Here is a 17517-nt window from a genome sequence, read left to right as displayed (position 1 = left end):
GAGAACAGCCCTCCATGGGCCCCACTGGGGCCTGGAAGCTGTTACTTTGCTGGGGCTCCAGGAACACAGTGCCACAGACGCGGGGTGTGGGGCGGGGGTTGAGGGGGGGCGCGGCTTACACCAGAAGTTGACTGCCTCAGAGCCCTGGAGGCCAGAAGCCCAAGGTCGAGGTGTGCCCGGGCTTGGTGCCTCCGGGGTCAGCGAGGAAGGCTCTGTGCCAGGCCTCCCTCCTGCTGGCGGACCTCGGTGTTCCTGGCTTGTAAACGCATCGCCCCAATCTCCGTCGTCATTTCTGCATGGCGTTCTCCCCGTGGCAGCGCGTCAGGGCCAAATGTCCCCTTTTTTGTAAGGACACTAGTCATGTTGGATCAGGGCCACCCTAATGACCTCATTTTCATTTGATTACATCTTTGGAGGCCCTGTGTCCAAATAAGGCCATATTCTGAGCTCCTGGGGGTCAGGACTCTAGCATATGAACTTGGGGGGGTGGGGGAGCGTGCTTTCTACCCAGAAATACCCATAACAGGAGGGAAGGCCCCAGCACGACGCAGGCCCTCTGGCAGCTCCGTGGGCTCCCTCCACAGGCCCCTGCATGGCCCCTGCTCCCAGCATCCCCTTGTGGCCTTTCTGCCCAAGCCGGCTGGGCATACGGTCTGATCCAGGCAGGAGTTTTTTGTTTTTTAAAAAATATTTTATATATATATATAATTTTTAAAATTTATTTCAGAGAGGAGGGAGAGGGAGAGAGAGATAGAAACATCAGTGATGAGAGAGAATCATTGATTGGCTGCCTCCTGCATGCCCCCTACTGGGGATTGAGCCCGAAACCCAGGCATGAGCCCTGACTGGGAATCGAACCGTGACCTCCTGGTTCATAGGTCAACACTCGGCCACTGAGCCACGCTGGCCAGACCGGACTTTCGTTCCCTTCCCCCGGCCCCTATGCTGTAGCACTTGGTGCTCTGGCCCCTCACTGCTTCTGGTGGAACTCATGTCAACCCACAGCCGAGACCCGGTGCCCACGTGCCAGGGAGATGAGACAGCCTGGGTCTGGCTGGGGCAGAGCCCCCCCCACGCCATCCTCCCCACACGGCTCTGAGCCACACACCGGTCCTGGCTCCTTCTCAGCACCTGTGTCCCGGCCCTGCTAACCCACGAGCCCTAGGAGCCAGCAAGTCGGTGGTTCTGAGGCAGGTGACAGGCGGTGGCATGGCTCATGTCCTTCCCAGAGTCACTGCCATTCCTCTAGTCACCCTCCAGCCCCCAGTCCCATTACCCCGATGCCCAGCCTGTGGCATCTGCTACCTCCTGTCAGGACTGTCCTGGGCTCTTGAATTGGCTCGTCCTGTCTCCTCCCTTCGGTCTGGGAGGGTTTCTACGGGCCAGCCTGCCTTCAGACTGTATGTAGTGCCACCTGTGCCCCAGGCACCACCCACACACTTGCCTGGCCAGTAATGCTGCAGATCCAGCCGCGCCCTCATCACCTCTCCCCACAGGGACCCCCTAGTGTCCCCCATCCCCCACTCGGTCAATCAGTGCTGCTGGGCCTCACAGGGCTCCTGTGGCTGAAAGGCCCCTTTCTGGGAAGCTTTACCTGGCCTCCTCTCTACCCACCCGCACCCCCTCCCACACCCGCTCCCACACCCCCTCCCACACCCGCTCCCACACCCACTCCCACACCCCCTGTGCGTCTCTGGTAATTGGTAGAATGCACACAATGCGGGGGGGGGGGGTGGGGGGGTGGGGGGGGTGGGGGGGTGCTGAAATGACTTGAAAAGGCCACAAGGGGAGCCATAGGCCCACCGTCAGGAGAGCCGAGGCCGGAGTGGCCCTGAGCAGCATCCTCACTGGCCCTCCGAGGCCCAGCGCCCGCAAGGATTCAGGGGCGGCAGGGACAGGGCGAGGAGACGGGACAGGGGAGAGGGGGGAGGTCAGGGTGGAAGTGACCGCTCACTCTCAGGGTCTCCCCGCAGACTTCATCGACATCGTCAAGGACCCCGTGCCGCCCAACGAGTATAGGACGGAAGAGGACCCCAAGCTGTTCCACTCCGTCAAGACCCAGCGGGGGCCCCTGTCGGACAACTGGATCCAGGAGTACAAGCAGCAGGTGTTCCCCATCATGTGCGCCTACAAGCTGTGCAAGGTGGAGTTCCGCTACTGGGGCATGCAGTCCAAGATCGAGAGGTTCATCCACGACACCGGTGAGCCTGGCACCAGCCGCCCTCCTCCCCGCCTGCAGCCCCGCCTGTGTCCCCGCCTGCATCCCCACCTGTGTCCCACCTGTGTCCGCGCCTGCAACCCCACCTGTGTCCCCGCCTGCAGCCCCACCTGTGTCCCCGCCTGCAACCCCACCTGTGTCCCACCTGTGTCCCCGCCTGCATCCGCGCCTGGAACCCCACCTGTGTCCCCACCTGTGTCTCCGCCTGCAGCCCCACCTGTGTCCCCACCTGTGTCTCCGCCTGCAGCCCCACCTGTGTCCCACCTGTTGATGTTTCTCTCTCTCCCTCTCCCTTCCTCTCTGAAATCAATAAAAAAAAAAAAAGACATTTTTTTTAAGAAGAGAAAAGGGAGGACCAAGCTGCTTTGACCTTTGACCTTGAACTTGATTTTCCCTGGGAAAGTCGACGGGAAAGGATGCCAGGCCCTGAGACTGGACTCTCGGGAAGTCCTCCTCCAGCGTCCCCACCCCTCCAGGGCAGAAATCCCCCCAGATTCAGAGTGGCTTCTGAGCAGACGCATTACTGTGGGAGGCCATCTGTGAGCCAAACCCCACACTCACAGGGGGGGAAACTGAGGCACAGGGACAGTGATTTGCTGGAGGCTACACTGTGACCTGCTACATGGGGCACCCCCCAGCCCTGAGCCCGGCCCGTGGGGCCTCTGTGGCCCAGCTGACGCCCCCTCTGTCTCTGCCCCCTCCCACCTCCGTCTCTGCCCCCTCCCACCTCCGTCTCTGCCCCCCTCCCGCCTCCGTCTCTGCCCCGCCCGCCCAGCCCTGCGGAAGGTGATGGTCCGGGCGCACCGGCAGGCCTGGTGCTGGCAGGACGAGTGGTACGGGCTGAGCATGGAGAACATCCGGGAGCTGGAGAAGGAGGCGCAGCTCATGCTGTCCCGGAAGATGGCCCAGTTCAAGGAGCACGAGGAGGAGGCCGACGAGCTGTCCAAGGGCGAAGCCAGCCAGGACCACACCCCCGGGGAGCCCCCCCAGCCCTGCAGCAGCGGCGAGCCCCTGGCCGGCCGCGGCCTGAAGAAGCAGTGGTCCACGTCCTCCAAGTCATCACGGTCATCCAAGCGGGGAGGTGAGCCGCCCCAGCCCCGGTGCGGGTCCCTGCCCTCGGCTGCCCCCCAAGGCAGCCCTCAGCCCCCCGAGGCAGCCCCAGGCCACTGCCAGGTAATGCCAGCCCTGGGAAGGGACTCTTGCTTTCGGACCTTGTGGGCCACAGCTGCCCGGAGTTAGAACCAATTGCCTGCTGGTAGGAGAAGGCCAGGGCGCCCCACACCCCTCTAGCAGGTTCCCCCAGACTCACCTCCACAGCCCGGGCAAGACAGGCTGGTTATGTGGGAACCCCCTCCCAGCCTCTCCCAGGACCCAGCGGCTGCAGCTCTGAGGAGCCAGGGTCCCAGGAAGAGAGGGGGCCTGGGTGGGCCCCACACAGCACAAGGAGGGGGGACTCTGCTCCTGAGGGACCAGACCCCACATTCTGGGCCAGGCCGAGGGGCGAGAAGAAGGCTTCGGACCCGAGAAAGGCCTTTCTCAAGGGAACTGTTGTGGGCATACTGTGGCGATTTTGAAAAACAAGGCACCTCATATAAAGTCAGGAGTCCCCTCTGCAGAGCGGCTCTTCCCACGCCAGGCGTGTCCATCCCTGTGCAGAGGGTCCGTGGAAATGTACACGTGGACACGTTTATGTCCTCCCCTCCCGCCACGGCCCTGGCAGCTCTGCCTCCAGAGAATTTAAGGAGCAGCACCGGGGCTGGCCCAGAGCAGAGGCCCAGGAGGGCCCAGGCCGTGTGACTGCCCGCCCGGCCGTACCCCGCATCCCCTCCCACCGCCGTGTCCTCCCCCAGGCGGGGACGGGGCTGCATTGTGGCTGGTGGGCTGGGAGGGGGCGGTTTTCAAAGTCCCAGGAGCTTCCACCACGAGGAGTCAGGGCCACCGGCCCCTCCTCTCTCACACCCATCTCCTCCGAGCCCTCCTGCCCTCGCTCCGGCACCTCACACCCGCCTGCCTCTGTCCCCAGCCCCATCCGTCCGCTGGGCGGTCGGTCAGTGGGCGGTTTTGCCTTCCAGCCAGCCCTTCCCGCCACAGCATCTCAGAGTGGAGGATGCAGAGTATCGCCCGGGACTCGGACGAGAGCTCGGAGGATGAGTTCTTCGATGCGCACGGTAGGCGGGCTCCTGGGTAGCTCTGGGGGGACACCTCCCACGAGAGATCTGGGGGTCTGGTCTGAAAGTTGGGGTGTGTGGGTCCGAGTGGCGCTTACCTGTGCACAGTCCTGGTGAGCAGCATGGGACCGAGGATGAGAGGCTGAGTGAAGTCACCCCAACCGGAGGTCAGGATGTGCCCGGCCTGGCAGAGGGGACCGTGTTCTCCGACCCCCCCGAAATGGACCGAGGATCAGAAGGAGGCTTTTTTCCTTGTGTGAATTTGTTTCCATAAGAAGTTTCATAAAAGCCTACCTTCTTATAATTTCCTGATTTTTTTTTTTTGCAATGATCTTTTTTTTTTTTTCCATCTGATGTAAAAACTTTAGAAAATGCAGACAAGCAGAAAATACGGGAAGTGCCCATGTTCCCACGAATCCTAAAATAAGCACAGTGCGCACGCAGCCACCCGAGCCGGGAGAAGCCGACACAAAACCCTCGCTTGCTTCAGCCCCCGGGCCCTCCTCCCGAGGAGATAAGAGGGGCCTGCGGACAGGTGTGGGAGGCGGGTTTCCAGTTCGCAGGTGACAAGCAGGACACAGGCTCAGAGAGGGACAGGGACTTGCCTCCAGACACACAGCAGGGCAGAGGCAGGACCAGAGCCTTGTCCGGGCCGCCTCCACAGCTTGACGCGGGCTGAGGAGCCACCTAATTATGGCATCTTTTAAAAAAAATACTTTTTATTGATTTCAGAGAGAAAGGGAGAGGGAGAGAGAGAGAAACATCAATGATGAGAATCATTGATTGCTGCCTCCTGCACGCCCCCTACTGGGGATCAAGCCTGCAGCCCCAGGATGTGACCTTCTGGTTCATAGGGTGACGCCCAACCACTGAGCCACACTGGCTGGGCTAATTATGGTATTTTAGTTAACTGGCCTCAAGGGGAAGAACTTGGGGGTGGGGGGTGGGTGTCCAGGCAAAAGGCAGGTGCCTGGTTTGGCCTTGGGGGAGGGGCTTAGAAGAGATGACCAGCCTCTGCCCTGGGGTCTCCTGAGGGTGGGGGAGGGTGTTTGCGAGTCTCACCCCTGAGCCTGGCCTGGCTGTGTCCCTGACGTGAGGAGAGAACCCAGCTCCTGTAGAAACTTTAGAAAAAGCCCGAAAAGAGAGGAGGCAGTCAGGCTGGGAGATGCCAGAGCGGCAGTGCCCGGGGGCAGCCAGCCCCACGTGACCCTCGCGGGGTGGGGGAGGGTCACGGGCGGGAGCTCTCGGGCGGAATCGCTCACAGCTGCGCTTCTCACTGAGCTGTATTGTGTGGACGTGGGAAACAGTCAGGAACGCAGCTGATGGGCAGAGAAACAAAGGGTGGCCCTTCCAGATCCTTCCAGGGTCCAGGCATGAAACACACGAACTTTGAAAGCCAGGTGCTGAGTGAAAGACCAGACTCTAAAGGCTGCGTGCTCTATGGCCCGTCTGTAGGAACTGTCCAGAGCAGGCGCGTCCAGTCCATAGAGACAGAGAGCAGGGTGGTGTGGCCAGGGCTGGAGGAGGGAGGAAGGGGGAATGACTATTAAAGGAACAGGGTTGCCGAAACCAGTTTGGCTCAGTGGATAGAGCATCGGCCTGCGGACTGAAAGGTCCCAGGTTCGATTCCGGTCAAGGGCATGTACCTGGGTTGCGAGCACATCCCCAGTAGGAGATGTTCGGGAGGCAGCTGGTCGATGTTTCTCTCTCATAGATGTTTCTAACTCTCTCTCTCTCTCTCCCTTCCTCTCTGTGAAAAATCAATAAAATATATTTAAAAATAAATAAATAAAGGGAACAGGGTTTCCTTTCGGTGATGAAAGTGTTCTGGTGCCCGGCTGGTGTGGCTCAGTGGTTGAGTGTCAACTACGAACCAGGAGGTCGCTGGTTTGATTCCTGGACAGAGCACATGCCCGACTTCAGGCTCAATCCCCAGTGTGGGGCCTGCAGGAGGCAGCAGATCAATGTTTCTATCTCTTTATCCCTCTCCCTTCCTCTCTCTAAAATCAATAAAAACATTAATAATTAAATAGAAGGTCTCACCTTAAAAAAGAGAAAATGTTCTGGAACTAGATCGAGATGATGGTTGCACAGCACTGTGAATGCACTAAGTGCTACTTTTTTTTTTAATGCTGCTTTTAAAATGGTTTAAATGGCGACTTTTATGATATGTGAATGTTACAATTTTTGTGGGGTTTTTTGTATTCTTTTTAAATTCTTTATTGTTGAAAGTATTACATATGTCTCCTTTTCCCCCCATTGACCTCTCCCAGTCTGCTCCCGCCTACCACAATTTTTTAAAAAGGTCAGGCAGCCCTAGCCGGTTTGGCTCAGGGGATAGAGCGTCAGCCTGCAGACTGAACGGTCCTGGGTTCGATTCCGGTCAAGGGCACATGCCTGGGTTGCAGGCTCGGGATCCCCAGTGTGGGGCCTGCTGGAGGCAACTGATCAATGATTCTCTCTCATCATTGATGTTTCTATCTCTCTCTCCTTCTCCCTTCCTCTCTGAAATCAATAAAAATATATTAAAAAATAAATCAAAGGTCAAGCAGCAGCCCTGTGGGCATGCGGCCGTGGGTCCGTCTGTTAAGGGACGGGGAGAGCAAAACCCGGCACAGAGCAGCACACGGGCCGGAGCCACCACTCCCAGGCCCCCCACCTGCGGGAACAGGCCTCCCAGCGCCCCGCCCCCCAGTCCCTGCTCCCCAACAGCATGCTGAGGCCCCTCTCTCCTCCCCAGAGGACCTGTCCGACTCGGAGGAAACCTTCCCCAAGGACATCACCAAATGGAACTCCAATGACCTCATGGACAAGATCGAAAGCCCCGAGCTGGAGGACACCCAAGGTAACTGGCCGCGTGCTGAGGGCCTGGGAGGACGGGGTGGCGGGGGGGGGGGGGGCAGGGGGGCACGTGCAAGGCCCTCCTCTGACCCAGCTCCTGAGCGTGGGGACAAGGTGGGGTGAAGGAAACCCTGGGCCCCGCCCGTTACCCTCACAGCCTCTGTCTGGTGGGCTGGCCAGCTGCCCCTCTGCTCAGAGGACCCCCCCGCCCCCCCCCCCCCCCCGCTTCTGTGTTGCAGACGGGCTATACCGTCAGACCACTCCCGAGTTCAGGGTGGCCTCCAGCGTGGAGCAGCTGAACACCATCGAGGTGGGTGCCCAGGTGGCAGAGGGCGGGGGCTGTGCTGCTGGTGGTCCCCAGAGCTGCCAGGGGGAGCGGGCAGGGCTCAAAGGAGTGGAGGCAGGACTTGGCGCCCACAGCCTCACTCACGTCCCCACTGTCCTGGGCCCCCGCCCCCTCTGACGCCCCAAGAACGGGCAGGGATGGTAGGCAGCCTCTGAGGAAGGACCGGACCCAGCTCCTCCCCTGGAAAGTAAAATGAGAAACTTGTAAATTCCAGACCAAACATAAGACCACCCTGTGCTCTGCCTGCCTGCATTTCCTGAAGAAAAAAAGATGGAAGGGGAGGAAGCAAAAGCCGTCTAGGCAGAAGTGATGTGGCCGGCAGCCACCACCCCGCTGGGGACGGGCGGCCCTCTCATGCCCAATAAAGCTGTGCCCGCGGAGTGCCTGTGTCTGCTTTGGGGGTTCTTTGCACGGAGCTCAGGCCCCTCCTGCTCCACCCGTGGGTGGTCAGAGCTGTTTGCACTTGGGGCAGGAGCCCGGCCCAGCGGGGCTGTCACTCGCTGCGGCCACCACCCTGCTCTGGCCTCAAGCTGCCCAAGGTGCAGACGGCCCCTGGGGACGGGGACCCCTGGGGAGTTTGGATGGGTTTGCGGGGGAAGGAACTTCCATGCTACCCTCCCCAGCTTTGGGGGTTTTCTGCTCTGAGGTTTTAAGTCCAATGGGTTTTTCTAGAAAAGTTACTGGGGTGTCGATTTCCAATTTCTGGTTCATGGCGATGAAGCAGACGGAGCCCCCTCCCCAGCCACGTGGCTCACAGCTCTGACGCCCCGGGAGGGGCAGAAGGGGCCGTGCTCGAGATCGGCCGAGGGTGTGCCTTGCGTCCCAGCACGGTTCTGGGCACCACCACCCAAAGCCAGATCCCCTTGCCGGCAAAAGCCCCCAAACCAGAGCCTCCTCTCCCGGTGATGCGGAAGGAGGTGGCTTTACGGGGACACTGACGGGGTCCCCTGGCTTTTCAGGGCCTGTCGCCCCCGTACTGTGGGCTCTGTTCCCACTGGGTTCACGGCTCCGGCAGGGTGTGCCCCACAGACAGCAGGCTCACGTGGAAGAAGCTGTGTCTCAGACTGACCTTCAGGGGTCCGCGGACAGTTCCATCAGAGGGGACACAGGCAGGGTTCCCTCTGCTCCCCGCTGCCCAGCCCTGCCCAACCCCGTGGCCGAGCGTGGCTGTGCCGTCCTGGCCCGTGGTCTGGGCGGCTGGTGGTCCCACCCTGCCCTGGGCCATGAATTCATTCCTGCCCCACCGGCGGGCAGCAGCGGGCAGTCCTTCTATGGGACAGGTGTCGCCCCCAAACTGCGTCCAGGCCCCGTGGCCCACAACTGGCCCATGACCAGTCCCCTCTTGGGGGTGAGGCAGCCCAGCCCTCCTTCCTCACTTACCCGGAGCCCTGTGCTGGCCGGTGGCACCCCCCTCCCTTCCTGGCAGCCTCCCCAGCCCCAGGCCCAGGGCCCAACCCTCCTCCGGCTCCGTGCTGACACGGATCCTGCTGCCGCCCCGCCTCCTGCCGTCGGGGCCCAGCTCACGCGCCCCCTCATGGGCTTCCAGGCGGCTTCAGCCCCTGGCTTTTTGGGGACAAGCTGCCCTGTTCATTCAGCTCCTCCCCCACCCCCAAGCCTCCTGACATCATAGGACACACAAGTGCTCACCAGTGGCCCCTCTTGGGCCACCCCCTACCCCACTCCACCCCCGTCACACTGGGAGCTGGGGCCGGGCGAGGCCTGGGGATGGCGTCCCAGCCTGGGTGGCACAGCTCTGGTTCCAGTCCAGACATCTCTGCTCCTGGGCCCTTGGTCTCATTGAAAGTCAAGAAATGGCAGGGTTTGGGGGCTGTGGGGCCAGGGGCGGGGAGGAGCCCCATGTAGATGGAGGGAGAGCTCATAGCTGCTGGCAACCCTTAACCCTGTGACTTGGAGCGGCTGTGGCCCTGCCTGCGGGGCCTGGACACGGACGCACCGAGGGCAGCACCACCAGCTGAAGACCTGGAGCCGGGGTTCTTAGAGGGAGCAAGGGGGGAGTCAGGGGCCTCGGCAAGGAGCTCCGTTCCCGGGGGAGTTGACACCCGCCCCTCGCCCACGCAGGACGAGGTCAGCCCGCCGCTGGCCATGCCGCCCTCCAAGATCCACGTGCTGCTGCTGGTGCTGCACGGGGGCACCATCCTGGACACGGGCGCCGGGGACCCCAGCTCCAAGCAGGGCGACACCAACACCATCACCACCGTGTTCGACACCGTCATGCGCGTGCACTACCCCAGCGCCCTGGGCCGCCTCGCCATCCGCCTGGTGCCCTGCCCGCCCGTCTGCTCCGACGCCTTCGCCCTGGTCTCCAAGTGAGTGCACAGGTCTGCGGCCGCCCGCCCCCCTCCTGAGGGCTATGTGACTCCCCTCCCGCCCCCGCCCCCCGCCCCCTGTGAGGACACCTGTCTAGATGCCCAGACAGGCCATCCAGTCCGTTCTGCCCAGAGGCGGCAAAATCTATGCGGATGGCTGGGCCCAGAGTCAGGAGGGCCGGGGCCGAGCCTTCGTGTCCCCGTGTAAGGGTGCCCACCTGGCTCCGAGACTCGGGCCTTCCTCCCCAGCCCTGTCCCACGCCTGCCTGGGACGGACCTGGAAGCGTCCCCACCAGGTCTGCGGAGTCACGGCTGAGGCTCTCCGGGTGGCAGGCGCCCCGGGCGGGCTGCTCAGGGCAGGGGAGAGGGGCTCCGGGGGCTGACCTGAGGCCACGGCTCTGTCCTGACTGGGCCCCCTCCCTTAGCCTCAGCCCCTACAGCCACGATGAAGGCTGTCTGTCCAGCAGCCAGGACCACATCCCGCTGGCCGCCCTGCCCCTGCTGGCCACCTCCTCACCCCAGTACCAGGAGGCTGTTGCCACGGTGATCCAGCGGGCCAACCTCGCCTACGGGGACTTCATCAAGTCCCAGGAGGGCGTGACCTTCAATGGGCAGGTGAGTCACGGGGTCCGGGAAGGAAAGGCCGAAGACCCTGGTGGGGGCGCCTGCCTGGACCTCTGGCCCGGCCGTGCCAGGCGCTTCCGTTCTCCCCAGCCTGGCGCTCAGCCCCGAGGCCCCTCTCCCTCCAGGTCTGCCTGATCGGGGACAGTGTGGGGGGCATCCTGGCGTTTGACGCCTTGTGCTACAGCAGCCAGCCGGTGTCTGAGAGCCAGAGCAGCAGCCGCCGGGGCAGCGTGGCCAGCGTGCAGGTACCAGGGGTAAAAGCTGTCAGTCCCTGGCCGGTGGGCTGGGGGAACAGTGGAGCCTGGGGGCAGGGTTTCCCCACTCTGGCTTGGGTGAGAGCTGGGCTGGCAGTGGGCCTGCCGTCAGGAGGGACGACATGGAGGAGGGGCAGCCAGTCGCCACCTGGCAGTGAGCTTGCGGGGGCTGTTCCAGGACACTGACCTGCTGTCCCCGGGCATCCTGGTGAATTCGCCGCACGGTGGCGGTGGCGGTGGCGGTGGCGGAGGTGGCAGCGGCAACCTGGAGAGCAGTAGGCACCTGAGCCGCAGCAACATCGACATCCCCCGTAGCAATGGCACCGAGGACCCCAAAAGGCAGCTGCCCCGGAAGAGGAGTGACTCGTCCACCTACGAGCTGGACACCATCCAGCAGCACCAGGCCTTCCTGTCCAGGTGGGCGGGGCTGGCGGGGGCTGGGGGTCAGAGCAGGAGGCCCACTGCCAGGCGGGGACGGGGCCTCCCAGAGGGAGGGACGGCCAATGTCAGGGTCCCAGGGGGCCCCCAGCCTGACTGGGCCCCCAGCTCTTCAGCAGGAGAAAGTGGGTTGGAGGGTACAGTTGTCCTGGACAGTGTCCTGTCCATGCTGAGGGCCATCCTGACCCAGAGGGAGCAGATTGTCTGGGGGAAGCCGGGGCAGAACTGACCAGGGCAGCATGGCCCCTCTCAGGGCTGTCCCAAAGGCATTGGAGACCCTCTGACCTCAGAGGTGTCCCAGCAGCCCCGGGGCAGCTGCACCTGGAAGGCAGCACAGGGGTGCAGCCTCTTTGGGCCTGATGACCCCTCAGGGGCCTCCTTCGGGAGCCGAGGAGGGCGGGCCAGCCCCGAGAAGGGCCTCGGTGTGACCTGGCGCGCGCCCCCCCTGCAGCCTCCATGCTAGCGTGCTGAGGAACGAGCCCGGCTCCCGCCGCTCGAGCAGCTCCACCATGCTGGACGGCACAGGGGCCCTGGGCAGGTTCGACTTCGAGGTCGCCGACCTCTTCCTCTTCGGGTGCCCGCTGGGGCTGGTCCTGGCCTTGAGGAAGACGGTCATCCCCAGCCTGGAAGGTGAGAGCCCTGCGGGGGAGGGTGGGGTGGGTGCTACATGATCAGAGCGTAGGGTCTCAAGTGGACCCCTGTCTCGAGGCCATGGTCACGTCCCAGGCCCCTTCCCGTATCGGCCTCTTTTTTGTCCTCCGTCCAGGGGCCCATTCCTCTCCCGTGCTCCTGCGTCAGCAGCTCAGTCCCTGGCCCTGTTTCCCAGCACCTGCTGTTTCATTTCTTCTCCAAGGCACCCCCGGGAGCTGAGGTCCGGATAGGAAAGAGCCTCCCAGGGTCAGATGGGGATAGACGCCTCTCCCAGGCACTAGGTCTTCCCGAAAGGAAGGAGGATGCAGCCAGGCACCCCCAAAGCCTTCCTGGTTCCGTGGCCTTGCAGCCCCGGAGCTGCCACAGCCACGCTGCTCCAAGGACCCTCCTCCCGTCTACACAGACAGAGAGGCGAGACGTACGGGCTGAGCAGCCTGTCAGCAGCGGTCGCTGCCCGGTGCCCCCCAGGATCAACCAGTGTGGCCCTCCCATCCTCACTGCAAGGCCCATGGCACAGTCCCCAGGTGACTGAGGGGAGACAGGCTCAGAGAGGTTTAGACACTTGCCCAACGGCAAGTGGACAGGGGCTGACAAAGGGACAGTGATGCTATGTTGAGGGTAATATGGCAGCACTACACGTGCTGACGTGAAAGACTCCAAAATTCTGTGTGTTAAATGAAAAAAAAAAAAAAAAAGCAAAGTTCAAGAAGCATAGCATATGTTCCTGTCCGTGTGGGTGATTTAAAAGTGAGACACACACTACCGACAGTTTATACAGGGTTCCCCCGCTCTCCGACAGTGGAGCAACCCTCTGAAACGTTTCGTACGCCAACGTGGCATAAATCAGAGAGGCAATTACCATTAATTTATGTGGGAAATTTTTTGAGCGCTCCCAGGCCCCAAAAATAACCTTCCAAATGATACCAAATACACTTAATTACATCCAGTTTTACAATAAGCATAACACCCTTATGAGGTCTCTTAGTCTTTTCCGACAGCTTAGGACACGTCTTGCTAACAGCTGCACAAAATAAACCGAGATAAAGTGCAGATGCTCACAGACAGCTCAGAGCTCTGGCGGCTGGATGCTGCGATGCCGGGTGTGGTTGGTTCCAGGGAGGGGGCTTGGCAGGGCCACTCTGCTGCCTCTACAGCAGCTCATGCAAAACCAATGCTAAAACCTGTCCAGGTAGTTCAGTTGGTTGGAGCGTCGTCCCATACACCCGAAGGTTGCGGGTTCGATCCCTGGTCAGGGCACATACCTCGGTTGCGGGTTTGATCCCTGGTCAGGGTACATGCAGGAGGCAGCCAGTCGATGTTTCTCTCTCCCCCTTCCTCTTTCTCTAAAATAATAAAAACCTATTCTCAGGTGAGGATTTACAAACACATGCTGAACCCTGTTTTCGCTTTTCTTTGCAAAAGTGAAAGTGCTCTTCGCAGTTCTTCTGGTTGGCGAAAGTGGGTACAGATGATCCCCAACTTATGATGGTGTGACTTTCGATTTTTCAACTTTGCAGTGGTGCAAAAGCCATACCCAGTCAGTAGAAACTGAACTCAAATTTTGAATTCTGATATCTTCCCAGGCTAGTGGTCCGATACTCTCTCGGGATGCCGGGCATTATAAAACAGGCTTTGTGGAGATGATTTTGCCCAACTGTACACCAAACTAAGTGTTCTGAGCATGTTTAAGGGGGGCTGGGCTAAACGATGATGTGAAGCAGGTTAGGTGTAGCAAATGCATTTTCGACTGATGATGTTTTCAACTTACAGTGCATTTGTTGGGACCTAACCTCATCGTAAATCAAGGAGCGTCTGTATGAACATAGGTCTTCCTAAAAGCAGAGGCTGGAGACCTGTACTTACATTCTGTGTGTGTGCGTGTGTGTGTGTGTGTGTGTGCGTGTGTGTGTGTGTACTTACATTCTTACATCCACATGAAGTGGTTGGACTTGCAGCCCATTCTGACAACCTAGGAGACATTTCCAACCCCGGCAGGCAGGTGCCCCTGCTCCACTAGGCGGCGTGAGAGGCTCCCTAAAGATACCGGTGGGGCTCCAGCCACGTGGCTTCGAGGTGGAAGGCAGCCTTCCATTTAAGTCTTTTATCATATACTCTTGCATTGGAAAAACGTTTTCTACCGTGGTTATTATAACTTTTCAATTTTGTTGTTGTTGTTAATCCTCACCAGAGGGGTTTTTTTTCTTTGCTTTTTTTTTTTTTTAGAGTGTGAAAGGGAGGGAGGAAGGGAGGGGGAGAGAAAGAGAGAGAGAGAGAGAGAGAGAGAGAGAGAGAGAGCAACATCAATGTGAAAGACACATGGACTGGTTGCCTCCCGTACACGTCCCTACGCAGGAGAGTGGAGGTGGGTGGAGGGGGCAGAGAGCAAACCCGCAACACAGGTAAGTGCCCTTGACCGGGAATGGAACCCGCCATCCTTATGTCCAAGAGCCAACGCTCTAATCACTGAGAAAAAACTGCCAGGACTAACTTTTCAATTAAAAAAAAAAGGTTAATATAAGGAAAATGGTCCAAACAGATCCCAAATTCATAGACACACTTTCAGGACCACCACCGCACCCGCCCTGCCCCAGGCCCCGCCCAGTTCTAAGCCCCGCCCTGCTCCAGACCCCGCCCGGTTCCAGGCCCCGCCCTGCCCAGACCCCCTTCCAGTTATAAGCCCCGCCTGACTCCAGGCCCCGCCCAGTTCTAAGCCCCGCCCTGCCCCAGGCCCCGCCTCCCTGGGGCGGGGCTGGCTGTCAGGCGACTCCACCCCCTCCCCGCCCCCAGTTTTCCAGCTGCGGCCGGCCTGCCAGCAAGTCTACAACCTGTTCCACCCCGCGGACCCGTCCGCCTCGCGCCTGGAGCCCCTGCTGGAGCGGCGGTTCTTCGCGCTGCCGCCCTTCAGCATCCCCCGCTACCAGCGCTACCCGCTGGGCGACGGCTGCTCCACGCTGCTGGGTGAGAACCCCGCGGGCGGCCGGGTGCTGGGGGAGGGTGGGTGGGGGGTGGGTGCCGCTCCTGGGTGCTCCAGGCCGGGGTGGGCCTGCTGTGCGGGGAAGGGCAGCCTGCACTGAGCACCTGAGAACCTGGGCACCTGTCTGGGTGAGGGCGCACTGGCCCCACCGATCCCAGAGTTAGGAATGAGGACAGGGTCTCAGCCCCATACCCGGGGCCCAGACTACGTCCCAACTGCCCACGGAGGCAGAGCTGAGGACTCCAGGGGCGCAGGATGGGAGGAGGGGGGGCTGTAGAGTAGGTCTGGGCCGGGAGTGAGTGTGCGAGCTGCCCTCCCAGGGAACGGCCCTGTCCCACCCGCCCCGGCGTGTGTCCCAGTTGTCTTGTCACTGGTCCTCGAGCCCCGTGTGTCTTGTGTCGGAGCCTGTCCGGACGGTCCACATGAGTGTCTGTTCTTGTCCTCTGTTCTCTCCCCGTCTGCCTCCAGTCGAGACCGTGCAGAGAAACCCTGAGCTGGTCCTGGAGGGCGGCCCCCCTGACCCCCCTCCCCGGGGATGGCTTCCTGGAAACCAGTATCCCAGTTCCCGAGCTCACCTGGCAAGACGGGCCCCGCCCGAGCCCGGGCCCGGGCTGTGCTGAGTGTGTGTAACCCCCGTTCGTGATGCTGTCTGCTTCACTGGCTGACGCTGGCCGCAGTGACCACCCCCCCCCCCCATGCTCCTGGCCACTCGGAGTTTGTGGGACTGAGGCCAGGCAGGGCAGGTCCAGCAGAGCAGGTCCCAGTTCCCGCCCTCTGCACACCAGGGCAGAGCCAGGAGGGGGCCCAAAGCCAAGGGGGCCCAGGAGCCCCGAGGGGGGAGCAGCTGTCCGGGGTCACCGAGCATGGGTGCTGGTCCAGGTTCTCTTTCCCCCACTGTGAGGCTGGCAGGGCAGCCAGGAGATGGGGTGAGGCCTCAAGCCCCCAGGACTCACCTGTTCCCCCAGGAGAAGCCTTCAGTCCCGGTGAGGGGCTGGATTCTCAGGCCTCACTCCTTCCCTCCCTGAGAAGGTCCAGGCACCTCCTGCACCCCAATCCAGACATGGGTCCTTTAGCTGAGCCCCTGTCCCAGCTCTGCCCTGCCCTCAGCCCGGGCCCGGGTGAGCCTGGTTCAAGCCCTCCCTCCGCACCTGCCTCGGTCAGTGTGACCCTTGTGTGAGGGATGCACGCGAGGCCTCAGCAGAGGGCATCCCTGGAAAGCCACCCCAGGCCCCCCGTTGTTAGGGCCCCTCAAACCCAGCTGCCATGGGCTGTGGGTGAGGCCGGGCTGGGCCCTGAAGGCCAAGAGGCTAGACTAGACCACATCAGGGGCAGTGGGGGGAGGGGGGTGGTAAGAACGATGCCCCGGGGGGCCGTGGGCCTGGCTGCATTGACTCCCTGTCCACTGTGTCTGTGTCGGTCCCCTGTCCATCCTGCCCCAGCCCTCCCTTCCTGCCTCAGCTCCGTGCCCTGCCCCCTCACCCTCTCAGCCCTGAGCAGGCAGGCCCTGGCACACTTGGGCCCATCCTCGCTGCCAGTTCTGCTCGTCTCCCGCTGGAGGTGTCAGCCTTGCCTGGCATAGCCTGGCCCCCAAGCCCATGCGGGACCCTCCCTCCCACTGCTCAGGGGCTGTGGGCGGGGGGCGGGCCTCTCTTACTCCCGGGTCTCTGGTCCCTGTCCACCTGCAGCGGAGGCGCTCCAGACCCACAACACGCTTTTCCAAGAGCACACGGCCCCCTCCTCGCCCGGCGCGGCCTCCGGCACCCGAGGTTTCCGCCGCGCCAGTGAGATCAGCATCGCCAGCCAGGTGTCGGGCATGGCGGAGAGCTACACCGCATCCAGCATTGCCCAGAGTGAGTTCCCTCCCTGCACTCTCCCCTCTGTCCTGCAGGGGGCGGCGTGCGCCCCAGGGAGTAGGTGGCAATATCTGAACACAGCTGGGGAGGGGGCGCCTCTGGCACCTGGTGAGTAGAGACCAGGGATGCTGCTCGACACCCTGTAATGCTCAGGACACCCCACCGTGGAGCGGTCCAGCCCCAGGTGTCCACGGAGGACTCTGGCGGGAAGGAGTGGTAGAAGGGGCGGCCCAGGGGGGCCAATTCCCGGTGGTGGAGTTTGGCAGCACTGGCTCAGAAAGCTGGGAGTCAGTGGGCCTGGTCCTAGCCTTGGGGGGAGGGTGGGGGCGCGGAGGGAGTGTGGGGTGCTCCCTGAGGGAGAAAGCTGAGGGGGTGTTTCTGGGCAAGTAAGGGGAGCTGGACAAGCTGGAGGGTGGCTGAGGGAGCCAGGGGGCAGAGGTCATGGCGGCCTTGGCTCGGTGGCTCCTGCCCATCTCAGAAGAGTCTCTGCAGCTGGGCGGAGTGCGGGTCACCCCTTCTCAGTGCCCCCAGCCGCTGCCCCCGCCATCCCCCCTGCCCACGTGACGGTTCCCAGACTGCCTGTCAGAGCCGTGGCACCGGGCAGAGGCGGGTGCGGTGCTCTCTGTGAGGAGGGCCGGGGGCCTGGCCCTCTCCCAGCATCCTCCCTGGCCCGCGGTGGCAGCGCTGAGGCCTCTCCCTGTTCTTGTTCTCAGAGGCCCCAGTGCCGCTCAGCCACACCCCCAGCGTCAGGCGCCTGTCCCTGCTCGCCCTGCCCCCCCCCACCCCCCTCCACCCCGGGTCCCCGCCCGCAGGCCAGGCGGGT

General features: G+C 61.9%; 1 protein-coding gene across 1 annotated transcript in view; it reads left to right on the top strand.

The window, feature by feature from the left end:
• The window catches only part of PITPNM2 (phosphatidylinositol transfer protein membrane associated 2), a 53950-nt gene that overhangs the window by 29294 nt on the left and 7139 nt on the right, over nucleotides 1-17517 (top strand). Inside the window, 15 exon segments of the mRNA XM_070399405.1 lie at nucleotides 1974-2201; nucleotides 2994-3299; nucleotides 4291-4386; nucleotides 7127-7231; nucleotides 7467-7537; nucleotides 9653-9900; nucleotides 10326-10515; nucleotides 10650-10769; nucleotides 10957-11195; nucleotides 11668-11846; nucleotides 14655-14825; nucleotides 15310-15353; nucleotides 15355-15463; nucleotides 16527-16691; nucleotides 17408-17515. Of these exon segments, the coding sequence (XP_070255506.1) occupies nucleotides 1974-2201; nucleotides 2994-3299; nucleotides 4291-4386; nucleotides 7127-7231; nucleotides 7467-7537; nucleotides 9653-9900; nucleotides 10326-10515; nucleotides 10650-10769; nucleotides 10957-11195; nucleotides 11668-11846; nucleotides 14655-14825; nucleotides 15310-15353; nucleotides 15355-15463; nucleotides 16527-16691; nucleotides 17408-17515 (2379 nt within the window).

Source organism: Myotis yumanensis, unplaced genomic scaffold (assembly GCF_028538775.1).
Source record: "Myotis yumanensis isolate MYYU_CA2020_CCGP unplaced genomic scaffold, mMyoYum1.0.hap1 SCAF_19, whole genome shotgun sequence".
NCBI classification, from domain to species: Eukaryota; Metazoa; Chordata; class Mammalia; order Chiroptera; family Vespertilionidae; genus Myotis; species Myotis yumanensis.
Note: the sequence above shows the minus strand (reverse complement) of the source record. Positions and strands in the feature narration are given on the sequence as shown.